General features: G+C 46.9%; 1 protein-coding gene across 3 annotated transcripts; it reads right to left on the bottom strand.

Annotated features, from left to right (window-relative positions):
• Positions 1-64: 64 nt before the first annotated feature.
• On the bottom strand, positions 65-25,871 carry LOC123103024 (tryptophan decarboxylase 2). Of its 3 annotated transcripts, none has more exons than XR_006449595.1 (13): positions 25,535-25,871; positions 22,548-25,350; positions 22,302-22,455; positions 21,272-21,344; positions 20,926-21,156; positions 16,659-16,822; positions 16,321-16,461; positions 10,390-10,449; positions 9,662-9,826; positions 9,477-9,533; positions 7,541-7,605; positions 831-937; positions 65-608 (listed from the first exon to the last, which is right to left on the bottom strand). XR_006449595.1 is itself a non-coding variant. In XM_044524510.1 (13 exons), coding segments are annotated over exons 3-13 (1,119 nt in total). In that variant the 5' UTR covers positions 22,550-24,459; positions 24,883-25,350; positions 25,535-25,871; the 3' UTR covers positions 700-930. The 3 variants fall into 3 exon arrangements, 2 of the variants coding, with proteins under 2 accessions (XP_044380445.1, XP_044380444.1); XM_044524510.1 differs by lacking the exon at positions 65-608 and having other exon boundaries at positions 700-937; positions 22,548-24,459; positions 24,883-25,350; XM_044524509.1 differs by lacking the exon at positions 65-608 and having other exon boundaries at positions 700-937; positions 22,548-25,471.
• Positions 25,872-27,916: the final 2,045 nt, after the last annotated feature.

The raw sequence follows: 27,916 nt of genomic DNA, 5'->3' as shown, positions 1-27,916 counted from the left end.
CTGGATGCTAGAGCTAGACCCGGCTGATATAATGAAAGGATATCCTAGTCTCAAGGAAGATGGAACACCTTTTGACCAACAAGATTTTGCTGCCTGCGTGAAGGAAATTCGCCCGTGTGCTACAATCCTTGTCAATGAGACCGAACTTGACAAATATCAGCCGGGTTTTGATATTGAAAATAAGAGACTAGCAACTCCTGCATATAAAGTGATGGATTTAATCCCACCGAATCGTAAGCACACCTTTGCCCCTGAGATTGACCTGTCTGGTCTGATAGATGACAAGGCTGAATTTATCACCGTACATAGCTTTGATTGGACCAAATCCAATTTCCAGGCGGTGGAGGAAGACGAACCGGCAAGGTATGATCCACAAACATCAAGCTAGCCAGGCCACGATTTATGAACCGGCTTAACTTATCACCTGTTGTACGTGAGACAAACAGTTTTATCCTTTTTTTGGCTCCAAAACACCTTGTAATAGGTTAGCGTTGAAACTTCTTGTTCTGCTATGCCATCGTGCATATTTTGCTGCGTACAACACCTTTGTCCGTCATATGAAGATATGCTTTACATCCCTTACAATATCAGTAGTGTTGGATCTGTTCCTGCATTCAATATATTAAAATTGTCTTGGCGGTTTATCACCGGACGGGTCATAACACCCAATACACAACCATGGAGACCAACATAACTGTATAAATAAGGCTGAATGTAATAATTATTAAAGCTGGATGTAAGAATTATTAAGGCTGGAAAGCCTCTGATTGAAGATACACAAATTAGCCTGTTATGAATTTTAACTTTGAAACATAACGACAATATCATACCTGTGATCTTGAATCTGAACTGTCGGTTTACGTAACTCGAACAGTAAGGGTGATAATCCAATCTTTGTAGAAGCCAACACTTCCATAATTATGATGACTGTCATACACTGGCGATTTACCATCAAAAAACCAAGCCGGGTTAAATTGAGACCATACTTATACTTAGATCTAGACGAAAACCGCAGAACAAAGATTGTCTTTAAAAAACGTAAGTCAAACATAAAGAAGGAATTTGGAGGCTTCTGAATCGAATACGATCAGTAAACCAGACCAAAGGGGTTAAGCTAGGATTCGAATATGATCATGTAGCCCCCAGTGGCTTTGGCATTGCGCCGATCAAGAGGGTACCGACAGCTATCTTCTCTTTGGTTCGAATACGACCTATGTTTGAATAGGAAGCCCCCAAATGATCTTGAGAGGTTTTTCACAACCCTGATTCGAATACGATCCAAGTCGGACCCAAAAGGGGTTAAGCTGTGATTCGAATACGATCAAGAAGCCCCCTAGTGAGTTTGGCATTGTGCTAACCAAGAGGGTACTGACAACTATGTTCTCTTTGGTTCGAATACGACCTATGTTTGAATAGGAAGCCCCCTAGTGATCATATGATTTAACGGCTAGATTCGAGTACTATCATGAGCTGGACCAAAGGGTTTAAGCTGGATTTGAACACAATCAGCCCCCAGTTGGTCATTTTGAAATTATAATGATGTAGACATGTGATTATTGAGGAAAAAGGACAAAGGTCCTGCTTTATTACTTATCATAATATATACACCGTCAAAGTATGTACATCATGAGAGCCAGTGGCTCAAGTATAGTAAGGCCGAAGATGAGCGATATTCCATGGTCGACGGGTCTCTTCCTCTGACTTACGCGAGTCTTTGTGCTCTCAAACATCGATAAGGTAGTATGACCTGTTGTTCAAGTTCCTACTAACCAAAAAAGGTCCTTCCCAAGGCAGGGATAATTTGTGTGCATTAGTTTGATCCTGGATGAGCCGGAGCACCAAGTCACCTTCTTGAAAGGTTCTGGACTTAACTCGGCGGCTGTGATAATGGCGCAGGTCCTATTGGTAAATCGCCGAGCGAGCTGCTGCTAAGTCATGCTCTTCATCTAATAGGTCAAGTGCATCCTGACGGGCTCGTTCGTTATCAGCTTCAACGTAAGCTGCCACGCGGGGTGAGTCATGACGGATGTCACTAGGCAAGACTACCTCCGCTCCGTAGACCATGAAGAAAGGTGTATAACCCATAGATCTGTTAGGAGTAGTATTGATGCTCCATATCATAGAGGGTAACTCCTCCACCCGACAACCCGGCGTCCGTTGTAAAGGAATCATAAGCCGAGGCTTGAGACCTTTTAGGATTTCCTGATTGGCTCTTTCAGCTTGACCATTGGATTGGGGGTGAGCTACTGATGAAACATCAAGCCGGATATGCTCACGTTGGCAGAATTCCTCCATAGCACCCTTGGATAGATTAGTACCAGGTATGAAAAAAGACAGATCATGCGCTATTAATTAAGGTTGCACCCTAAAAAGCATTTTAAAAATGGTTAACAGGTAACATCATATTTAGATTCTACATATTTTTCTAATCAAAGTTCATATATAACATGTTAAAAAATGGAGTTAGGGTTTAAAAGATATGAATATTTTTGAAAAGCATTTGTTGTAGAAGGACCGCGGGTTGATGAACCCAAATATCAAGGGATTTTTACTTTAATTCTTGTCACCTAAAGGTGGACTGTTGGTTAATTGCTAGCGAAGGCAGGGGGGCCTGATAAGTGCAACACATCAGGTACGAGCACATGTCAACTCTAAACATTTTTATGGCAAATTTAATGACGCGAGGATGGCAACTTTAGTTGCCAAGCATGGCAACTTTCGTGCTTCAATTTATTTTTGACAGAAACTTGTCCTGTCAATGGAATTTTCCATCCTTGCCATGACTGGAATTGTCATCAAAAAATGTCAGAGCCGGAGTGCCACGTACTTGACGTGTGGCACTTATCACTTGTGAAAAAAATTGTTTGCTGCCACTTAAGGGTGGACTGCGGGTTGATTCCCTAAAAATTCAGGGGATTTTCTGCAAAATGCGCTACGGACAGGCAGAAACAGTCCCCTCTTTATTACTAGGTATAGGTTGATTACATTGTGTGTCTACCCCTACACATTATAGTAGCCCTATGATACAAGTGTCCTACAAGGACATGACTCCATACTCTGTCTACACACCGTACGACTCGAGTCCAACCATTGTAAAAAATATTCGATACTCCAACAAACTCTACCTTGGCGAATATTCTCGCCACCTTGAGTTCGTGTATGTGTCAAACTTCAATGCACATTGGACTAGAGCTTATTCCATGAGCACCACTGCTACTCCCAGACTCCACACGACTCCACCTGCAACTAGAGTCTCTTTTTTTCTTGACCACAGTCAACACTCGAGAGAAATAAAGTTCCTCTTTACTCTTGTTTTCGCTCCCAACTTAGAGTATCCTCTCAACGCCATCACACACTAATTGCAGATCTGCATGGAAGTGAACAAATAAACTACTGGACCACATATAAGAGTTACTCAAACTCAACATCCTCGCGGTCGTCTCACCCTCTTTTTCGGATAGTCTTTTACATGCCCACAACTATAGCAATCCGCCTCCTTCTGTACTTGTCATCCGCACTTTGTCATGTGCACTGAACACCACAAAGTATACGACCATATGTTCTTCAAGTTTTTGACATTTCATAATTTCCACCACTTTCTCGGATTCTCCATGGTCAACTCGCATCCATCTCCCGGTATCGATAGACTCAGTCACCAACTTGAATTTGGTACGGCCAACGCTGCTTCAGCACCCTCTGCACACTTTGTCTGACCACCAATGCCTTGGCATGTCGTCATGTCCCGTGCTTGCCGCACGCCTCGCCACTATCACCGCTTGGAGCCTTTGCTGTCTCGGTCAAGTCTCCTGGGTAGCTAGCCCACACCACCAACCCCCACTGCAGAGAACCACCGATCATCACCGACCGATTGCGAAGTTCACGCATCCTTTAGACCACTGTGCTCCAGCCCGAACAATATGTTACTCGCTTCTCGCCGAAATAGGCTTCGACTCTCCATCGATTTATGTCGTATCCCCTCCTCAGTGTCGAGTGAAGTCTTTCCTCAGACTCCAGCTCCACCTTCAACATGACGCCATGGTGAATGACCAGTCCACCCTTGGGTCACCGTCATTTCCATGCTTTGATGTTTGAATCAACCCCGCATACTCACCATGTCGAAGCACACAAGCCCTCGGGGCGGCGCTCTTGTTTCCACGCCTAGAAGTCGGGCACAATCAACATCATGTCATTGTCGCGGATATCACCACCGTCTTCTATTCCAACCGATATCCTGTCAATCCGCCGGACTATTCAGCCCACCCGCCTTATGTATCTGACCTCAGCCGAACTTGAGCCGAACTTGTGCCACTGCAATCATGCTTCATCCCACATCGTGTCAGCCCAACATATTCATGCATTACTCGATGCCCCTACAGAACTTGTGCGACTGCAACCATTGACACGGCTGTCCGTGCGCCTCCGTAGCCTGTCCACGTGTTTCAAGCTTTTGCACAATATTATTTTATTGTTTCTATTTGTTGTTGTAGCTTCTCCATGCACCTTGTAGCAGAAAAAGACCAAAGTTGATCCAGCCAAACTGCTCCTGTACACACACTGGCCCTAGCTAAGCCCGGGCATAAAAACCAAAGACGGGACCCGTAAAGACCGAGACCAAACCCATAAAGACCGGTCGGACCGGTCTTCATCTTTGGATGACCGAATAAACCAGGTAGACCAAATTAGCACAACTCTTTGGATATTTATGGAACAATTAGCACAATCCTTTGCCTGCTCTGGATGTTTATGGCACAATTCTGGTTACATACACCTACTATATACACATGTTATCTGAACTCTGAATTCTGGTTGCATACACCTGTTACACATAGCTTGTCTGAGTTCTGCTTGCATACACTTGTACTAGTACTATAATGTACATGGTCTGAGTTGTAGCATAAAATTTGGTCTGTTTGGTCGGGACCGAACACCATCCTATAAAAACCGAAGACTGAATAGTGGAGAACTGAGAAGACCGAAATAATTTCGGTCGTCAATTATGAAAGACTGAAAAGACCGGACAGAGCAAACCGAAAAGACCGAACACCTGGGCTTAGCCTTGGCAGTCTTTTTTCCAACAAATCTCGTGCCTAAGCAGCCTCTCACGTGCTTGTCTTGTCTTGAAGCCAATCAGCCTGCTGCCTCAGCTCGCATGGGTTGTGTTCTCTTGCTCCCGTGCTTGGGCCACACGCGCTCTCCATGTTGCCTAGGCCTCGCGCGCAGCTCGGGCCTGTCGGGGGAAATCGACACCTATGGGATCACTGGATCCCTTCTACGGTTGGCGGGCGCGGGGTTGTGAAAAGAGCGGGTCTGACAGGAAGCACACAAATCGTTTACCCAGGTTCAGGCCGCAAAGATGCGTAAAACCCTAGTTCTACTTTGGTGGGTGTATTGAGAGTGCTCTTGTGTTCTTGAGCGAGCTACGGGGTGCAACTTTGCCTAAAAGATCCGAATCCCCCTCCTGAACGCCTCAGGCCTCCTTTTATAAGCGAAAAGGGGTTGCCAAAGTGGCACACAGGAGGTGGAAAGGTCTATAGTAGGTGAGTCTATCCTTTGGCCCCGCCGGACAAACGCATTTAATGCGCTGCCGACGTGCCCATCTCACTTTATCGGGGACGGCAAGGAAGCACGTCCCAGCTGTCGCCGCCACGCCTGGCTTCGGCACGCGTCTGAGCTGACGAGGTATCGTGGCGCCACGTTGGCTGGCTGTTGGGCTGGCGCGGTGGTGGAGCCTTCACGAAGATCTGCATGTCACCACGCAGGTGCTTGCTGAGTCGGTGTAGAGGCCGCTCGTCGCCACGCAGGTGCCCGCCCAGCTGGTTGAGCTAGCAGCTGCTTGGGGACGGCGGTGTAGCTTTGGCAGACGTGGGCCTGGCTACGGCCCTGCTGGTGTCCTCGGCAAGGGTCTTGCCGGGCCCCCGGCAAGGGTCTTGCCATGGCGTCGTGGTCGTCCCTGGCAAGGATCTCGCCGGGGGTCGTCGTCTTCTGGTCCTCATCTGATCTTGCGTATCTAAGATCTCTACAAAGATCTGCATGCCGCCACGGAGGTGCCTCCCGAGCCTTGGTTCCAACATGGTGTTGGAATCCCTTGGGCTCAAGGGTGGCGCGCTCTGCTGGCGTCAGGCAAGTTGCCCCGGCAAGGATCTTGCCAAGGCTGCGGAAGCCACCCCGACAAGGGTCTTGCCGGGGGAGTCCACCTCGCCCTCTTGCTCTCTTTGCGCCTTGGGCCTTGGCGTTGCTTTGGTCGTCTTATGCTTTGGTTTCCCTCTGGCTTCCCTCCTCTGCCTTGTTAAGTGTGGTCGCGGGCGCGGCTCTGACTGCCCGTGCACAAGTGAAGGGGTTAAAAGGAGAGCCCCTACTTCTGTACACCGACAGGGCCTCTAGGCCTGGCCCTTCCACGCTGCCACACCACGCGCTGGAGTGTGCACGTTACGCGGCAGCCACTTTGATCGATCTCATCGGCTTTCAGACATTGAGAACACCTGTTGCTACATGATTCCACCACCACCATGATCGAGCAATCGACCTGCTCCTCTTGATTGCTTCAGTAAAGATTACAATACGACCAATGTCTGCTTCTGGATCACAACTCGCCGACGACTTTGTCCGGTATTAAGACCGCTTCCGGCAGATTTTTGTGCAAACTCGCTCTGATACCACTTGTTAAAATTAAAAACTGAGGTATGCAGTTGATCTTACCGAGGACAAGCAATCACATGAGGCATGACATCGAGATTTTAACAAGGTTCACCGAACTCGGCTACATCCCCATGATACTGATGCAATACTGCACCCTGTCCGCCCTGGTGCTGGCACACGCCACTGGCTCTCCCTGTGTGTCTGTGCTATTATGTTGGCATAGGTTCACCCCACATGATATAGGTGTCTACCCCCACATGATATAGGAGGCCTAGGATACAAGTGTCCTACAAGGACATAACTCCGTACCCTGTCTACACTCTACACACCGTACAACTCAGAGTCCAACTGTAACCTACCTTAGACAAAATGTTCAACACAAAACAAAACCAAACAGGCGCTATTTTTCAACAAAAATACCCTCAAAATTATATCTTCGAATTCGAAGAAGCCTGGGGGCTCGTAAGTATCTAGGTGTGTGTGTGTGGGGGGGGGGGGGGGGGGGGGGGGGGGGAGGGGGAGACTGGCAACCTCATCCAAAGTGGGCAATAGACGTAGCTGAGCAGCAACCGGTAGACACATACAATGCCGACATTGTGGAAAGCTGTGAGCGGTTGGGCCTCTAAAATTAGAATATATATTTTTAGGGTCTATTCTTTTTGGAAAACCGAGTGTACGTGTGACCAGATTTTCATGCTTATAGAACCTAGCTGGCACACCTTGAATGCTGGGTTCTATATATATTTCTCTATGGAAAAAGAATTATAGAACAAATAACAAATACATATAAGTATGGGAAAATTAATTCCTTATCAAAATTGGAAGCACCAAACTATTAAATTTGTAAAAGAAAAACAGTACATTCGACAAATGGTGGTTATCAAAGTCGCCAAAAAGATTTCACCTAAAACGACGACCAAGTGGAATTTGCCAATCCTTGAAATCAACAACAGAATTTGCTTGGGAAGCCTGAAAATGTAAAACAGTTGTTATGTCACAATCGAAACATAATTTTACGTAAACTCATCAAAGCTGGCTTATTTCCAAATGTAGAAACTCAGTAATGAGCTTTTACACGTAATTCTTTTGATCACATTACAGGAATACAGACATGCCATTGTTCTTTCAACACACTCTTTTTGTTCTTTTGAAAATATATTTTTCAGTTTGTCAAGTCAATCAATTAAAACTGCAGGGGATAATTTTTCTTCGTGTACTGAATACTCAAATGCTCTGCATACCATTGTTTGAAAAGAAACACTTTGTTACATTGTGGTTTGGGAAAAAGTGGCCAACCGCACACTCGTACACAAGGATGGGATTTACTCTCCAGGAATAGTATCACCCAACACTTTGGCCCTACCCTGGGCCATTCCCATCTGAAAGTGCATCTAGGCCACCATAGTGGCTTTTGATATTTCAGGACAACAAATAATTTACTCTAGTGATGATAAGCTGAAGTCCTAAAAGATGCTAGTTGGAAAATGGTTTTCGACCCCTCAAAATCTTTGCAAAGAAATCAGCATGATTAAGGACTTTTTAGACTTTTGTGATACAGGATCACTTTGAGTCATAAATATGCCAGTACTATCAAAAGGGAAATCTTGACCCTAGTGAGGAGAAGAAATTCTTGCTAAGTCCTCAAACTCAAACCTTAAAAAACTCAATCAAATCTCAAAAGTTCCATTCATAATCTTCTCTGTGTTTTTCCTGATTGGAGCCACCAAGTGTTAGTTGTTTGTCCCTCCAAGTGAGTTCAGAGAGTTGCACCGGTGATACTCTAAGCGAGGTGTTCGAACTAGACAGGATGCCACAGAGGTTGATAGCTCTTGTTTGGAACCTCCCAGTGAGCAACATTTGGAACCTCTGAGACTATGTAGCCTGACTCTCAGGCTTGGTTCTATTCCTCCGAGCAGAATCCACCTGGACAATCCATCTCAGGTGTGTGTAATACTTCCAGTGGTTCCAGATGTTGCTGGTGGTTTCAGCGGTTTTGCAGGTGCCATCATCCAGCAGCTTGCCGTACCACCCTAGCACCTTCATGAGAGCTTCACGATGGTGCAAGAGCACGCCAATGCCCAAGCATGAGAGAATTGATATGCATAGGAATGTGCAGAAGTGGGAATTGATCAAGGAGTAGACTGTTACGCACATTGGCCGGTGGACAGGGACACACTGGCCAGGGTGACCAGCACTTAGGGGTAGCTCGCGGCCGTGACAGCAACGGCGAGCGCGCGCTGCTGCTGCTTGGGTGAGATATTCCATTGGACAGGTGGTCACTACCACTTATCCACTTTTAGGACTTACATGTGCATACCACTTATCCACTTTTAGGACTTAGATGTGCTTTTTCATACTTATAGAACCTCCGGTGCATTTTACTCCACTAGTAAAAATAGCTCCCGGTAGCAAACAGGTCCAGTGATAACCAGCGGGTTACCACTGGGATTTGGAAACTGGGGATCAGACACTGGTGCAAAGTCCCTAAGCCTAAGGAGATTGTCTCAAGACGCTTGACGCCGTGGCCACTGTAACAGCAGCAGTAGGGCAGTTGTACAGTTTTTTGTTTCTTGGCTTGTTTCATTCGGTTTCTCCGTTTCTTTGCCTAGGTTTCGTTCTTTGTTAAATTTAGTTTACTTTTTTGTTCCTTTGAGTTGTATAAGATGCACATCGTTTCGACACTTTCTCCTAATACAAAAAGACATGCACTTTGATGCATGTACGAGAAAAAAAGATAAACGAACAAGCATCCAGAATTCAGTTCAGAAAGTAGATTAAAGTCCACTTCCATGAAATGATGAAAATCTCCAAGAGAAAAAAAATGGAAAGGAGATTTTAACCTTATTCTTAAGAAACTCTGGATTTGTAGACAATGCTTCCACAAGATAACTCCTGTCCTGTTCGTTATGTGTGTGGTCAGTTTGTGCAATATCAATATTGATATACTTAGAGAAAACAAGAAAAGCGAGATTATTTAGAAGCGCAAATCATGTTATCCCAATTGGAACAGTATCACATGGCTTACCTTAACCCATAGCAAAGAACAGTCGAAGTTTGTGAGGAACCATTTGTGTGCATTCATATTGAATGAATCAGCTTTTTCCACTCCATCAAGATGATGTCGATACTCTGGGCATATACAAGCACTTCCAGCATATGCAGCATCAATGTGGAACCACATGTCATGGCCCTAACAAAAATTATAAACAGAAATAATTAGTGAAAGTACATTCATGAATAACAATATGTACAATTTGCACAAGTCATATACAAAAACAAGGTTGCTAATAACAGTGGGGGTGCAACCAACATCCCAAAAACATGCTCCAGAAAAATCCCAGACATAGGACAGTATTGGTTCCCACTAGAGAGCTGATAAATACCTAGTTTTAGCTGTACCGCAAATTTAGATTGATTGGGATTAACATATGGACAAAAAAATAAAAAATCAATTTACAAGGACTATTTTTCAAGTTCTGGTCCCATATAGTTTTTTTGGGAAACACTGTTAACCTACCAGCTATCAGTTACTACCCATCAATGCACAGACTTGTTCCTCAAAAGTGGACATAACAAGGTTTCGAACTAGCACCAACACAACTGTGTTCTATTCCTGCCTGGCAGAAGATCGTCAATTTTTTGGAAAATACTTATAGAAAATATAGCAAGAGAAAGTATCAAATAAAGACTGATTATATTACTTCATTATACAAATATAATTTCCCAATTATCACAACCAATGGGCCTAAACACCTGTGCTATGTTTCCTAGTTCAGGCAAGGGGTCCACGGCCGATGAAGATGTTGTGCCTACCTGAAACAAATAAGAGCTTTCCTTAGAAAGTAAATAAGGAGCAAAAAATATGTGTTACCAGATAAAAAGATAAGCTTATTACACATCGGAGAACACCATTCCAGTTTTTTTTTTTGTAACATTCATCATGTAATCATGTTACAAAGAGTGGTTAAAGATAAGGATCCCAGTTACCCAGGGGATAAGTATCTTAGTTACCTTTAGCAAGTAGGGATTTTACTAATCACTTGCATATAATTAGTTTCCTGGTACACAAGTTGGTAGTTCCTTAATTTTGTGGTAAAGCCAGCTATATAATGCTTTGGCTGTCTATCTAACAAATGTCAGCAAGAACCCCAAATATATATCTTCCTATTATTCTGTTACAGTGTTATGCAGTTACCTATTCTATAACCTCTGCTCTGGAGCGCCATGGCTAGAGTGATAGCCCCCGTCAAGCAATCCGGCAATTTTCAATCACATTTAAGGTTCATACTAGTTTAGTATCGGAGCCTGGTGATCTTCGCCAGCGAGCATGATCCTGGAAGGATTCGTTGAGAACCTCCACATCAAAACGAGGGCTTCACCTTCGGGGGCAAGGGGGGGCCTTCCAAACACGGTGCTCTCTGCCCTCCCGTCCTACGCCATGGCTGCCCTGCAAGGCTGCAACTTCCGAAAGGGATGCCTGCTGCGCTATCAGTAGTTCTTCTGGGCCAACACCGACGTGGTCACCGGCACCCAATGCAAAAGCGCATGGTCGATTGTATTCAGAAATAGAATAGCATTAATCGCCCCTCCCTCCCTCCCTCCCGCGTCGCCCCCCGCGAGGCGATCGGGGGGAAACCCTAGATCGTCGCCGGCCCTCCCCTCCCCCCCTTCGTCCTCCTCCCTCGCCGCCGCCTGAGGGCGCGACCGGACGAAGCCCAGCCGTTGCCGGCGGCGGCAGGGCCTCTTGGTCTTCTCGCTCGCGTTGGGCCGGCGTGGGCCGGAGCGTGTCGCGGTGCTGGGCGTCACGGCGGAGCAGCGGGCGGACGCGGCGTCCCTGCGTCTCCGCTGCTGCGCAACGGGCAGCTTGGCGGTCGAGCGCGCCTGGGGCTCAGAGGTGGCTGCTGCGCCGGCGCAGGCAGCGCAGGCTGCGGGCGTCCGCCCTGCCATGGCTCCGGCTGGTGGTGGTGGAGGCGCAGCAGAGGCGGGCTGGCCGGAATCCGACTGGTTCCGGCAGTTGGACGGCGGCGAGCGGCGCGGGTTGACTCCCCGGTGAGCATCCTTGGCGCTTGGCGGTGGTGGATGTGGTGTCCCTTGCTGGTGAACAGGTGGTCGTCGGTGGCCTCGCGCGGATCTGCACCGGCGCCGTGGTGGGGCGACACAGGGGGTGTCTGGTGGGAAGGTTGGCTGGAGCCTGGAGGGATGGGAGGCGCCGATGAAGTCGGGGCATCCGTCGCTCGCACAGGGGTGTGCCGGTCCGGACGCGTCCGCTCCCCCGAGGCGGGGCGTCTACTGTTGTTCAATTGGTTTGGGGCTGCCAATTGGACCAAAGCCAAGGCCTTTGGTTGGTCCCGGGGGTGTTTGGATGCAGGGTGGCGGCCCTGGCGGCGGGAGACGCAGCGTTTGTGGGCGGAGCGAGCGTCTCAGGTGCGGGCGGGCAGCCATGACCATGCGGGTGGCATGGGTGCTGGTGGTCGGCAAAGCTTCGGTGCAATGGCGGGGGGTGAGCCGGGGTGTATTACTTGCCCAGTTTGCACTGGTCGACGGCGGCGGCATCCGCGGACGTCGTTCCCTTCCTGAAGGCCCCGTCGTGGTTGTTCCCTCCCCATCGCGTTGCTCCGAGTGAAAACTTGATCTTCGGGATCGGACAGTGGCGTCGCTCTGTAGTCGTTTTCCTTCTTGGAGGCATCGTCTTGGAGTCCATGCTCCGTCGTGGTCTGTCTCACCCCTCCTCGGTAGCCATCTGGGCTTGGTGGTGTTGGGGTGATGTGGCGGTGCCCGGCACCTGTGTATCTTGCCTTGGGTGCGTGTATCGTGTGTGGTGGTGGTGTGCGTTTTTATCGGTTTGTCTGATGCTCAGTGCTTTATATATAAAGCGGGGCGAAAGTCTTGTTCGGTAAAGCGCATGGTCGGAGATTTGCCTCCCGCATGTGTTGGGAATATGCCCTATAGGCAATAATAAATGTTATTATTTATTTCCACATTTGTAATTAATATTTATTTCTGTGCTATAATTGCCATGGTTTTTGAATGTGAGATTTAGAAGAAAACTCATAAGCATGTGTGGAAACATAAACACAAAATAGGTTCCTAGTCTCGCCTCTAAGACTAGATCATGTGTTGCATGATAATCCCGTTTTCTTGATCATACGTCATCGTTAAAGTAACCAGTACATATGCAAATAGAAGCCTATGTAAAGGGGAAACTACACAGCTAACAAATACACTGGACACATACCACACCAGGAAGTGGTGTTGGAATTATGTAATGTAAACAAACTCGCACCACTGCCTTTAGGCCTTTGTTCAGTTACACCCCTTCTCAAAGGGATTGGAGGGGATTTAAGGGGATTTTGACTTGTACAAGATTTAATCCCCCTCAATCCCTACCAACACTCTCCAATTCCCCGTCAACTGAACAAGGCCTTAAGAGTATCCGACTGGGAATAAAGAGTATTTTATTGTCAGCTTAGATTTGCCATTGTATGGTTTACCGAAATAGGCTTGCGCCCCGCTATATTAATATAGCAACCACCCGATACAGCCAGAAGTTCGACGCTGGGGCAAACAGCACAATCATGCCCAAAAGGAAAACAAGCGAAAAGCAAGAGAAAGAAATGCAGGCAGCGCCGGAAGAACGAAAGCTGAAGCATCCCGCAACCGCTGCGCCCACCGGAAACATCCACCATGCTCCAATGCCATCGAGTCACCGTGAACCAAGCAACACCTTCAAGAAGGACTGCGACGACGACAACGCTGCTGCCCGGACGAATCCTAGGATTTCTCCCGGTACATGGAGGGAAGCAGGCGAGAGGTACTCCTGACGCCCTTCAAGAAGGTTGATGGCGCCCGCAAGCGTCACCGCGTTGGTGCCGGGCGGACCCGAGAGGGATTTCGCCCTACCCCTCATACCCACAACCCAGGACCAACCGACGGCTCCACCACGCCAACCGCCCACCAACCTGCGCCACCACAGTCACAAGGACACCACCGTCGTCTCTCCACTGCAGACGCTGCGAGGCCGGCCAAACCAAACGAGACCACCGCCGATAGGGACTGGGAGCACCACAGCCACGTGGGAGGGGACAACCTCCACTGGCACAAGCCGTAGCAGACCGGACGCAGGCGCGGGAGCACGCCGGACCCCCTGCCCAGCCGGGCCCAGATCGGGCACGTTAAGCTCCTGCTGTCGCGCTACAGCCGACGTAGTGCAGAGCCACCGATCCCAACGACCGCATCCCGCCAGCCCAGCCGGAGGAGACCCGCCGGAGGCCAGACCAACCTGCCCTGACCCAGATCGGGCCCAAAAGGGCCTAGATCTGGGCCTGCAGGGCTCCACCGGCCAGTCCCCGCCGCCAGCCGCCACCGCTGCCAAAGGGCCGCGCCACCACCGAATCTGCGCCCGATCAACACCGGAGCGCCGCCCGCCGAGGTGCACCGTCGCCGGAAACCGCCGCCCGAGCCGGGGAACCGCGAGGAGAGGAAGAGGGCCGCCGTCGCCGGCTTCGCCACGGCGCCGCGCGGGCAACGCCCGGCCACGCCAGCCGGCGGCAGCGGCGGGAGGAGGGGTGGGAGGTGGGGGCTAGGCGGCGAGGGGAGGGAGGGCCGCCCCGGTCGTCCCGCTCGGGGGGGGGGGGGGCGCGGGGGGTACGGGGAGTGTTCTCAAGACACAACCGGGGGGTACGGGGATTGTATGGTTTTAAGCCTCTAAGGCAATATCTTTCAGGTGGAAATAACTGCAAACCTGATTCTGTGCGGGAGCAGTTCGTATATTGCAAACACTATAATGTTCATATCTATTAGAATGGCTTATATGATCAGGATGTCCTGGTTGCAATCCTGGGACAAGATGGTATAGAAGTTCCAAAAACTTCATAAATAATCAGTAGGTATAGAAAATGGATGTCCTATATCCAGTGCAAAATGTAAGGATCAAATTCAATCTCATTTATGAGACACAAAAAAGACAAGTGCTTAGTGACCATGCAATGGATACCAGTAGTGCATTTTGTCATTTTTATCTCGTAGATGAGATTAAATCACTCTCGTAGAACTACAAGTTATTTGAGGTTGCATTGAAACCTGTACTCTGCTTATTATCATGTAATTTACAACTTGAGGAACCTTTCCATGTAATATTTTCCCATCGTCAGAAACTTACATCGTGAACAATATTATTCAACATTACTTACATGACAACAAAATTTTGGGAGGATACGTGGTTAGGGGAGACGCCTCTAGCGCTAGAGTACCCCACCTTATACAATATTGTTCAACGTAAGGAGGATTACGTGGCTAATATTCTACAGGAGGTGCCCTTAAATATACACTTTATGAGATCTTTAGTTGGGGAGCGTTGGAACTCCTGGCTACATTTGGTGAGGCGGTTGATGGAAGTTCAACTAACCGACCAACCTGATTCCTTTCACTGGACACTAACCAGAAATGGTGTGTTTACGGTAAAATCTATGTACGTGGATCTAATTAATTCTGGCCCAATCCCAAGATCACTACATATTTGAAAAGTTAAGGTTCCCTTGCGTATCAAAATTTTCATGTGGTTTGCCAAAGATAATTTACTAAAGCGACGGTGGGTAGGTAGTGCACGATGTTGTTTTTGTGATCATGATGAAACAACACAACACCTATTCATAGAATGCCCTCTCGCGAAATTACTTTGGCGAACGATTCATATAGCCTTTAACATTAATCCTCCAACTAGTATTGAAGCATTATTTGGGACCTGGCTAGCTGGAGTTGATTTACTTACTGCGTCTCGTATTCGGATTGGAATATGTGCGCTTCTTTGGGCTATATGGAACTGCAGAAATGATATGATCTTGAACAGACAACATTTTTTAACATTCTTGCAGGTCATCTTCAGAGCTACAACATGGATCCGTACGTGGTCCTTACTCACTCCTATGGACTCCAGGGAGCCTTTGGTTACTGGGTGCACCCAGTGGGAGATGGTAGCACGGGCTATATTCAACCGGTTTGGATGGCGGTCTCATAATAGGATAGGCGTCTAGTGTTCTAGTCCTATTATCCTGCCGATTGTGGCATTGAGTTCTCTTTGTTTTTGTTTTCGCTCCTCTTGCGAGCTGTAATGGAGCTAAGATCTTGTTATTTTTCGAACCTTTTATTAATAATATGGCCGCATACATCTTTCAGATGCAGAGGCCGGGGGTGAGCCTCCTTTTCCAAAAAACTTACATGACCAATAGGATAAACAGACGCTGGTCTAATATCAGGATCTCAAATTTTTAGTAACTACTCCCTCCGTTCATAAATATAAGATGTTCTAACTTTATTCTGAATCAGATGTATATAAACACGTTTTAGTGTGTTTATTCACTCATTTCAGTTTGTATATAGTCCATATTGAAAATATAGAAAACATCTTATATTTGTGAACGGAGGGAGTATATGAGTATATATTAACTCAAGTAGTTCACTAAAATAGTATAGTAAATCATGTTGAGATGTAAGCAACTTGATCTGTTCCATGCGCTCAAGGCCAGTATATATACATGTACTAGAGAGGAGATAAGTAGGAATCCTAATATAAATGGGAAACAACAATGCATATATCTCTAGCAATATAATGTTGAAATTCACATACAAGTTTTCCATTATCTAATTCAAAGAAGTTTGCACGCGAAGAAAGCATGGCTTATTGCTTACTGTTGCACAGATGAAGAATGGTATCAAGCCAGATGACAAGTCAATGGAAATGGCCTCTGTCACCGCTTCAGGTGCAACAGCATAGTTCTTACTACAGTCAGCTTTGACAACTCTGAAGTTCTCTGGGAAAATTCCTGCAATCTTCAACAGAATGTTTACCTCAGGTCAACAGAAAATAAAATAAAAAGTGCATGAACATAATGCATATTTATCTAACTACCTAATTGTAATTCTTTGAAATAACTTCAAACCTGAAGAACACAAAAGACAGGTAATTTCTTCATAACAAATAACTGGAAAACATTCTAGTGGGACTTTGGTTGGAGATATCTGGATACCTGGCATGCCTTTTGCAGAGCAGAATGTGTCTGATCAGATGCATAAACTACTAACTTTTCAAGGGATTTTTTCCCATGCTTCTTTAAAGTTCTATCTCGTGCAGCCAATAGTACAACAAGAACTGCTTCACTGGCAGTACCCTGGATTACTCCTCCACCAGGCACTGCAAAGAGAGATGCAATAGAGAAACTCGGAAGCATGACTTTAGCTAGGAACACAAGTCCGCAATTTTTACACTAAGGAAAAACATATACATGTACTATATCAAAAGATAGCAGCGAAGTACTCCCTCTGTAAAGAAATATAAAAGCGTTTAGATTGCTACCTTAGTGATCTAAACACTCTTATATTTCTTTATGGAGTGAATAACATTGTGCTAAAACGGCATCTATAAAGTAGATATCTCAGATCAAGGATAGTCCAAATCACGGTCTGAATCACATGATTCTAGGATTGCATCAAACTATTTCGATTCCGATGCACGTAGGAGGATAATCAAGTGGCATCGTGTAACTCTAACTGGAGCACATCCCCCACTTAGTCTTACAGAGTTGCCGATGTCTACCAAGAAATCTATGCAAATATTTGGGGTCAATGCTGCAGAAGGATGGGGACATCGATGAAGATATGAACCATCGAATCAAAACCGGACGGATGAAGTGGCGCCAAGCTTCTGGCGTTCTCTCTGACAAGAGAGTGCCACAAAAGCTAAAAGGCAGGTTCAATAGGACGGCGATTTGACCCGCAATGTTGTATGGCGCTGATTGTTGGCCGACTAAAAGGCGACATGTTCAACAGTTAGGTGTAGCGGAGATGCACGTGTTGAGATGGATGTGTGGCCACACAAGGAATGATGCGGAGCATCCCACGTTCATCCCCATGTACACTCCGACTACTCTCCAAGCCCCAAGGATACATAAGATGAGACCTCGACTATACACCCTTGGACACAAGGTGAACTCGCTCCTCTCCGAACTTTCACTTTCCACATGTGAGACATGGCTACTACCTCAAACTTGTGTGCTATGCATGTCCAGGAACCAAGAGGAAGCCCATGGACCAGAAGGCGAGGACACCAAGCGCGAGGAACAAGAAGAAGGGCTACGAAAGAAGCTCCAGCCACCGGACGACCGGCCGGGACCGGACGTCCGACGCCTGAAGACCAACCGGACGACCGGCCCGGACCGAACGACCGGCGATCCTGCACCCGAGCCAAATGAGCGGATGTCCGACAAGTCCCGGACGCCCGACACACTCCAGCGTCCGGACGTCCGACCGCCCCCGGAAATCCGGCGCCACCTCAACCGAGCCGAAACGCCGGACGTCCGACAAGTACCGGACGACCGGACCCTTGCGAGCCACCGGACGTTCGGTACCCGTCGGACGACCGGCGCCTGTCTGTGCACAGAGATCGGGCCCGAGGCCCATGTATCCCCCACTTACCCCTTCGTGTCCCTAGACTATATATACTCTTCCACCTCCTCCTACTTAGGGTTAGCGTTGGTTTAGCTCATTTTGAGAGATAGAGCTTCGCTCATCCACATCGGATCTACTCCTCGTGAGAGACCGCGGCCTCTTCGGAGAAGATCCCTTTGGATTCAAGACCTCCTCACGGAGAAGACCGTTACCCTTGTATCGTTCCTAGTTGATCGTGTACCGTGTGAACTCTTATGTATCCGAGGATCTAGCACATGTGTGACTTGTTCTTGTTAGTTTGAGTGTTCCTCTCGTTTTTCCCTCGTGTTTCCCTCGTTTTCCCCCTTGTGTTCTTCGTGTTCTTCGTGGGATCCGCTCCTTTCGTGAAAGATCGACCCCTAGGGTTCCTACCCTACATCAAGGAAGGACAGGGTCCGGAATGATGATATATGGGATAGAGTTGGGGTATCACCGATTGAAGAAAAGCTTCTCATTTCCCCCTTGGGGGCATCATTCTTGGAGGTGTACACCGGCTCGAGGGACCAATGGACTCGGTGGAGTGGTGCTTCATCATACACATTGATGGCATGGCGTCCTGGAGATTAGGTGTCTGATGTGCGATGATGGACTCGCGCAGGAGGGTGACACTATCTGGCATCGTGGTGGCGTCGACAGCAGCTAGACCGGGCAAGGTAGATGCATCAGTACAGCTCTCAAGATGGATTGGTGGCAGGTGGCGGCGGCGGCCTCTGAGTGTGCGTCGGACCAGTGGCTGCCCCATACCCGGCAGGTGGCTTGGTTGGGGCCTCAGGTCTTAGATGTTAGGTTTGGCTGCGAGGTCTATTTGGTATTAGGCCCAGACTATCAGCATCTCTTCATCAATTGGATAGGAGTAGCGACAAATGTTGCCTAGACGGTGGCTTCAGTCTTACTGATGTATTACTTTGTAAGGTCTTTTGTGAATAATTAATAAAGTGGCTGCATGCATCGCCTAGATGCAGAGGCCGGGGGTCTTCCTCCTTTAAAAAAAACATCGTCTGAGATGGTTTGGGCATATTCAACGTAGGCCTTCAGAAGCTCCAGTGCATAGTGGACGGCTAAAGCGTGATGATAATGTCAAGAGAGGTCGGGGTAGACTGAACTTGACATGGGAGGAGTCCGTAAAGAGAGATCTGAAGGACTGGAGTACAACAACCATGAGTTAGCTATCCATGTGCCAAAACCATGAGTTAGCTACGAGATCTTATGGGTTTCAACTCTAGCCTACCCCAACTTGTTTGGGACTAAAGATTTTGTTTTTCTTGTTGTTGTTGTTGTTGTTGTACCATTTATCAGATTTATAGTGTGTGGTTGCCAGATTGTTCATATTGAGTTACCCGATTATTTTACTATATGATTTGGAAATTGTAGTCAATGTCATGCTATGGCGCTCGCGGAAAAGAAAGAAACGACCGCATGTTTTAATGGAGTAGCTTGAACAAGTACTTAAGGATTCTATGTAAAACTAGACCAGACAAAAAAAAAGGGCAGCCCGGTGCACGTAGCTCCCGCTTGCGCAGGGTCCGGGGAAGGGTCCGACCACTTTGGGTCTATAGTACGCAGCTTTTCCCTACATTTCTGCAAGAGGCTATTTCTAGGACTCAAACCCATAAAAGCAGACCAGGCACTCAATATGTTTTTTTTAGGGACAGACACTCAATATGTCAAGGAAGAAGGAAACAATAAAGAGTAGTTGAACAAATACAGAATGGCAACGCACAATAAATAAATACCGAATAACCAAGTATGCAAAGTTTTCACGCAGTATTTGTCAATCAAACATTCTCATTCATTTTTTACCTAGACATGCCAGTTAATTATGAGGTGATACATATTATAGAAGAACTAAATTGCAAAAAATAATGTTGAGATCAACAAATAATGAAAAAAGTCCATTTTACTACACTGAATAAAGTGGGTGGTTCACTTTACCCCTTGATCTATTTTTCGACTTCTTTTACCCCCCAAACAAACCCAAACCGGACAAAACACCCCCCTGGCTGGTTTTTCTCCACCCGCTGCTGATGTGGCACTAGTTAACGGCGGTTTTGACCTAGGTGGGGCCCCCTTGTCAGGTGGTGCTGGGATAGAGCTGCCGCTGCACCCGCTGGCGGGCAGAGCAGGGTCAGGCGGGGTTGGCAGGAGGCCGTGGCGCGGGGGGTCGAGGCGCTAGTGGCAACCACCGGCGGTGGGTACTCGGGGCGGGCTCGCGCGGCGGCGGGATGGTGTGGCCGGCGTGGTCGGCAAGAGGCGGTGGCGCACCGGCGAGCAGAGCAGGGCCAGGCAGGGTCGGCAGGAGGCAACACCGGTGGTGGGTAGTCGGGGCGGGCTCGCGCGGCGGCGTGATGGCGTGGCCGGCGGGGTCAGCGAGGCGCCGGCGGCGCGGGACGGGGCTCCTCTGGTAGGACGCCGGCGCGATGGCAGGGAGAGGGCGGCGGCTCCTGGGCGACACAGGGTGAGGGAGGTGGGGCGCGGGTGGCTCGGGCACGGATCGGCCCGGGGCGAGCTCCTTCGGCCGGCGGCGGATCTGACCTAGAGAGAGAGAGAGAGAGAGAGAGAGAGAGAGAGAGAGAAACCTGACAAGGGGGGCCCACCCAGATCAAAGACGTCGTTGACTAGTGCCACATCAGCAGCGGGTGGAGGAAAACTAGCCAGGGGGTGTTTTGTCTGGTTTGGGTTTGTTTGGGGGCAAAAGAAGCAGAAAATAGATCAGGGGGTAAAGTGAACCGCCCACTTTATTCAGGGTAGTAAAATGGACTTTCTTCACAAATAATTTATGTATCAAACCACAATATATGGTTGCATTCTTACCATCTGACAGAAATTGGCTTGGAAGCTTAAGCATTTTTGCAAACCAATCTAAGACTATAACCTCTAGCTCAGTTGCAGCAGGAGAGGTTATCCAACTGAAGCCAACGATGTTAAAGGCAGCACTAAGCATCTCCCCCAGGAATCCAGCAGTGCTGCTATTTGAGGGATAGTATGCAAAATAACTTGGACTTTGCCAATGAGTTACTCCAGGTATCATCTTCTCACGAATATCTGGGCATCAGAACAATTTGCTGAATGAATGAAGGTTTCTTTTGGCAAAGACATGGAATGCAATTGATAACTTAAATTCCGATATCACTTCAAAGTAGACTGGAGGGAAGATCACCGTCAAAAAGGGCATCCAAAGTATCAGGTTGGTTAGGAGCTGAATCTGGAAGAAGTTCCTTTAGATATCCTGGCTGCAATGAAATGGATGCACAGATCTTAGTCAGTGCCAACGATACTCCTTCACACAATCCATCTTCTCTGGAAAAAGAGTAGTAAATTTGACTGTTTTCTTAGATTTTTAATCGCAACATCACCACTTCACAACATGAAGGATCCAGAGTTTTCAAACCGTTAAAATGTCATTAATTGAACTAGAAAAGGCATGAAATCCAATTCTGGGTGAGTAAAAAATATGTCAGAGTCTTCAGTATCAATTATCCGAGAATCACCTAATGTGCTATAGCCATGGCCCATGGGACTTATATTTGTTATATTGCTACCTGTACGTGTGTGCCATTAAAACTTAGCCATACCCGCGACTGCATTCCCTCAGTGGCACAATCAGTAGTACCATATTATCCCTCACAATCTGCACTTTCTCCTCTGTTAGCCACACCATCTATTGTATGTAAACTTTGACAGTTCTGAACTTCCATTCACTATATTCGCCAACCCACGGTACCTTCTGAACCTCGGTCCACATTATTTACTGTCTTTGTGATCCTCGGTAGTCAGCTCCACTCCTACTTCCTCATATTCCCGGCAGCCATCACTTCTAATATTTGTTACGGTGATTCATAGCCTCCATACACATCTGAGATATAGTCTTCATAGTTCTACCTCTCTATTCAAGCTCTGGTCTGTATGGTTTTCCCGCTGCAAATCCGGCAACAGATGGTAACAGTATTCCTGAGTGGCAGCTAAGTATGCCGACACTGAAGGCTCTGATTGTTCGGTATTGCATCTTATATCATTATTAGTAGCGGAGTTATATACTCCATACCGGAGAGTTATTTACAGAACACATGGATTAAAGCTAGTAGATGGATCAATCAATAGGCCAAGTCATAATATAGGCGATAAAGGTGCGGAAGCAGCACGTGAACAAGTTGTACTGCAGGATTAGCCGAGAGTAAGAGTGGTCGTGCCTGGACTTGGCTGAGGACGGGAAATGTCTCCATGGATTTGTAGTAATCGGCGATGAAATCCACCATCCGGTGCCCGCACTCCCGCAGCTGCTCCGCGTCCATCGGCCGGAGCGACCCGCCGCCGTCCCCGCCATCGCTGGTACCGCTCCCGTCCCTTAATTGACAAAAACAAAAACAACATGAAAGTTTAGCGCAGGGGCATTGCCCCACATGGAACTGCGTACATGAGGATGGCGAGATGTTCACATGATTGCGAGGGTTTGCAACGCGATGGCAGGAGGGGGGAGAAGAGGATACGGTGGTGGAGAGAGAGGCGCCAGACGTGGGAGGAAGAGAAAAGGGGGTGGATTTTTTCAGTCAGCGACAACTGGAGGTGGACTAGGAGCACTCGCGACGCAGCCGTCCGGAATCACGGCCGATCCTCTACCCGGTCGGCAAGGGATGCGTGTCACTTTTGACGAAACTAGTAAGCGTGCACGTGAAAATTCACGTATATCAAAGAAAATAGTCCAATCATAAAAGTAAAATAAATATTATTACAAAAGAATTTGTACTTGAAGTTTTGGAAAAGCTATAACCAAAAAGAAAAAAACTCTTTAATGTACCTAAGCATTTATGTACGGAGTCAAGGAATTTAACTTCACGGCATCACTCACGTTGTTCTTGAGCTGGTGTTGGCTCGTAAGCGTGTGTATAAGCGGCTGGCATTGTAGATGCCCTAAATGCCATTGATGGAAAAATGTAACATCATACACATCATTCCTTTCGATCATTAAGTCAATGCAGCTAGAAGCATATATATGCCGGGGGTAAAATGTAAATTATCATAACCTCAATATCATCACAGGTAACATGAGTGCAAAAACTATCCGAGCTGATGCACCATTCAAAAAACAAGCAAGGAAATAAAATTAAGATAGGGAAGACAATTCTTTCGCTTAAGAAATACCAATGGAAGTGGAAGCAAAGCGCAATGGCATGAGTGGTGGATTGTTCATGAGCGCCTTGCCTGTCAAAGAAGGACCTCCTCGATCACCACGCCAATTTTGTCCTCTAGACAGACACAACTGTGCCAAATTATCTCGGTGGCAGCAGTTTCGTATTCTGGCGCGACCACGCGGTCAACCTCGAGATCGATGGGTTCTGACCTATTGAAGAAGCATGTGCACATGATTTCTGTGCATGGTTAACACTACCCAGGGCTGCAACCTTCTTTGTTGCCGGGCGACACGACTCTTCTTGAGGAATTCCGCTTTCCTCTCATCAGATATTCTGGCATACCATGATTGACTACATTTCTTTTTAGGTTTTCGAGTATGATTACTTTCTGCATTTCCATTTACAAATGAGTTTGGTACGTCCTTAAATGGGGAACAATCCCCTAACGTAAATGGATGTGCAACTGGATTATTCTTGTCCATCAGCATTTTAAAAGCATAAATGTTAAACAATGTATAATGGATAAGAAAAATAATAATGGCAAAGGAGCCTCAACACCGATCAGACATTAGGACCATGATCTTCTAAATATAAGACACTAATTTCCTCTCTTACACACAACATGCCATGTATGTTCGACTTGCCATGGGTACAACATGATAACTCCGAACAAATGTTACAAAGCTTAGAATTTCAAAACAGTTAATTGAAAGTATAGCACAAATAGTATTACATCAGAAGCAATGAAAGAATGAAAACTTGCAAGGGTTAAATACAAATGGATAATCCAATAACGAAGGGTCATTTGAAAGTATAGCACTTTCACAACAACATAAAATTATACGGGCTTAAAAAAGATTATGATCACAAGCAGACAAACAGAAAAACAATGGGGCAATAATTTTTTTCCCTTACCTTACCTGAGCAACCAAATTTCTATTATGTTGTTTCCAAGTGCCAAACACAAGCTACAGAACAAATCACATTACTGTGATAGTGATTTTATCCATATTCTAAAACCATGTAGAAGTATAAATGGATCCTCAACAGTCATATTTAAACTGACCAGAATTGCGAAAGGAGGTGAATATTTGCATATTTAAACTGATAACTGAAGCCAGGAAGCATCGGTAAATTACCGCCGGTCGGAAGGGGAGAAGAACGGCAGCAAGGTGACGGGCGACAGCTCGACTTCGTTCAACTGGAGGCAATCTGGAGTCTGAAAAGACTAAACATTCAGCATTCGAGAACGTGCAACCTGAGAATATCGCAGGCACTGGCACATGCCAACTTGAGTTCATTCTGAATTTCAGTTACACACAAATCACCATGGCACAACAGAACATAACAATGATATGTTGTAGCAGGGCTGGGTCGAACGAAAACGAAGTACTCCCTCCGTTCGGAATTACTCGTCTCGGAAACCGATGTATCTAGAACTAAAATACGTCTAGATACATCCATTTCCGCGACAAGTAATTCCGAATGGAGGGAGTAGTATACAGATAAGGAATTCCAAGGCCTTTTGCTGAATCCCGAAACATTCAGATCACTAACTGTTAGTGAAGAAAATAAATAGCATGAAAAAATGGAACCATCAGATCAGAACCCATGTAAACCTACAGACCTGAAAAATGCTCACCCTGTCCTGCTTCTCTCCGGACGGACCAGACTCGCTTTTCTGCCGATGATGTAAAACATCACGCATGACAATACGTTGAGCACCAGAGAAGCGCAAGAACGACGAGGAGGTCGTAGATCCTCCCGCGGGATGTCCAGGCGCCTCAGCTGATAACGATGATGCGCCGCACGAGGCTCCAAGGCGGCTGAGCGCGGGCGTGGCTCGCGTCCCTGGTCCTGAAGATCTCGACACCGTGCATGCGCTTGGGTTGACAAGCGTCCTCCGCCCTGACATCCCTTACCCAATCCGAAGCCGAGGAGCCATGGGCCATAGACGAACGAGAGGAACCTCTGGAGGACGATGTTGCTCTGGCGAGCTTTGGGATCGGCCATGGTTGCCGTTTCTTCCGAATGAAGTGCTTGGGGGCGGGGCTGCGTCCTCCCTCGAGCAGGTGTTGGTCACCTATGGCCGGTGCGCGCCGATGCCCGACTGAAATTGATGCACACGCGGTGAATATGCGCTTCAGGATATTAATACCTGCGTCGCGACGGGAAGCGGCGATAGCAGTCGGGCTCCAAGGCAAGCGCCGTTAGCGATCAACAACATGGCGCTGACAAATCAGATGAATTAAGAAACGTAACCAAGAACTGGAAGCATGGATTGTTGATCTTACCGGAGCAAGACTGTTTCTGCTGCTCGTCGTCTCCCATCCCGCTGGCTTGACCGCCATCCGCCATCGCAGACACGTCGTCGTGCGTGACCGTCGCTGGCCCCTGGCGCCGAAGACGATGATCCGCCGCCCTTGGCAGCTCCCGCGGCAATGAATTTAGTCGTGTTAACCTGCTTCCTGCCCCTTGACCATGCATGGTGGCGTCAAAGATTTGGCCGCGTGATGGTGCCGGTTTCCATAGGCGGGCCAGGCGGCGGCCATGAAACCATGTCGGAGGTGCGGGCGGGGAAAGAACGCGCAAGCGGAAGAGAGGGGTGGCGGTGTGGGAAGGGGCTGGTGGGGGTGGGGGACGAAACTACCTCGTTGTGTTTGAGGAGAGGAACGGGAGATCGTGGGCAGGCATGATGGTGGGGAGGGGATCGGTTGTTCTCCCTAGACGAGGCTTTTTTTTAACGTGATTATAACCAATGGCAGTGGTGGGTAATTAGAGTGTCAAACACGTTTGATGCTATGAAACAATTTGGACCATCAGATTAACATGGTTTGATGGTTAAGATGATTTGGTTCTCCGCCCTTTCGTGCTTTTATAGGGGTAGTAGATGATTTGTTCACTCGACCAACGCGCAGAACCAAACAGTACATAATAATGTACTTCCTCCGTTCCCAAATATTTGTTTTTCTATACATTTTAAATGACTACCATATACTGATGTATGTAGACATATTTTAGAGTGTAGATTCACTCATTTTGTTCCATATATAACATTTGTTGAAATCGCTAGAAAGACAAAAATTTGGGAACGAAAGGAGTAGATGGGACAACATAGTAAATTCGGCAGCTGAAGTCCGCAAACATTGATCTACATTAACTGGGTGGAAGACTTGTGCAAGTCACCTAGGTTGTAAAACAGTGTATGTAGGGAAAAGATGTTCCTGAGAGAATGTTTGTTACCGTCTAGTTGTGTAAAAGATGTGAAAGTTCACTGTCGGGAGTAAAGAAAAACATGGAGATCCGAGGTACACTGTCGAGTCTACATATTGTGATAAAAATGGATGTACGTAAAAAAGAATTCGAGTCCACAAAAAAGATTCTTTTGAACACGATTGGGATTAACACTAATGATAGACGATACAAGTTAAGAAGCACGTAGCAACCACATCCGATGCTTATAAGAAAAACTAGTTCGGCGCACGCCCCCACAGGATGATCCCCAGTTCATTTATTTCATCATACAGACATATCAATTACATATAGAAACATCTAGTTTCCAGAAAAATACACAGGAGTTCTTGGGTGCTTCTCTTCGCAAAAAAAAAAGCTCTTGGGTGCTCCACACCCCTATACGGAAAGTAATCGTAAAAAATACCAAAATTCAAAAAAAAAATCTGAATTTCGGGGATACCAAACCTGGGTCCCCGATCTACTCCGTGTGAAATTTCATGAAAAAATACAAGAAAACGTATCCGTGGCAAAAAAGACAAAAAAAATCCTGTGTATAGAAAAATATTGTTTGGATGGATTTTTGTTCGGACATTATTTCGTTCGTCACGGATACGTTTTTTGGTATTTTTCATGAAATTTCACACGAGGGTAGATCGGGAACTCAGATTTGATATTTCAAAATTCCAAAAAAAAATAAAATTTCTTGGTATTTTTTTGAATGAAATGTTCGTATGGGGTGCGGAGCACCCGATAGCTCCAAATCCTCATTCCTAGTTTCCAGGACTAGTTGTTATAACATGTGCACATTATAGACGAGCATTACATAGGGTAAGATTATGAGAAGACAACGGATTCAGGCAACCAGCATACGAGCAGCATAGTGACAGTGGCAATTAGAACCATCTAACAATGGGATCGAGCATAGAGGAAGAAGATTGAAGCTGAGAATGAAACAATCGTGGGGAGATATGGTGTGGTGAAGAAGATGGCCGTTTTTATGTGCATGAGGAAGGAGGAAGATGACTGTTGCTGTGACAACATTGAGAAAGAGAGAGAGCCTGTGCATTAAATTCAACCAGGTGGTTTGGGAGTTGTTAGGTGAGGACGGCTCCACCACAGGAACTTTGTGCGACAAGGGCAGAACCTTGTGGACTTTAGCTCTAATTTACTGCACAATGAAAAAAGAATACAATGAGATAAAGCAGTGAATACAATGCATCTATTATAGTGGGTGAGGATCCCGATGCGATTGGATGTGCGAGATTTCAGTTAGCGTCGTCACCGTGTGCTCCTATGCAATTTCGAGCGACAACCACACTCGCTTAATTTGGCTCTCTTTTTTTTTGTCGGCGGATGGATGGATGTGTCCTTGCATCCGCAGAATAGGCTCACTCCTTTTTTAAAAAAAAGAGGTAACCCGACCTCTATCAAGAGTCATATAT

Source organism: Triticum aestivum, chromosome 5A (genome assembly GCF_018294505.1).
Source record: "Triticum aestivum cultivar Chinese Spring chromosome 5A, IWGSC CS RefSeq v2.1, whole genome shotgun sequence".
NCBI lineage: Eukaryota > Viridiplantae > Streptophyta > Magnoliopsida > Poales > Poaceae > Triticum > Triticum aestivum.
Note: the sequence above shows the minus strand (reverse complement) of the source record. Positions and strands in the feature narration are given on the sequence as shown.

Coding starts and splice junctions, on each gene's coding strand:
- LOC123103024 (XM_044524509.1), bottom strand. Junction 16,462..16,658: donor CTCTGCAAAAGGCATGCCAG/GTATCCAGATAT, acceptor ATTCTGTTGAAG/ATTGCAGGAATTTTCCCAGA. Junction 10,450..16,320: donor CATTCTTCATCTGTGCAACA/GTAAGCAATAAG, acceptor TATTTGTTTCAG/GTAGGCACAACATCTTCATC.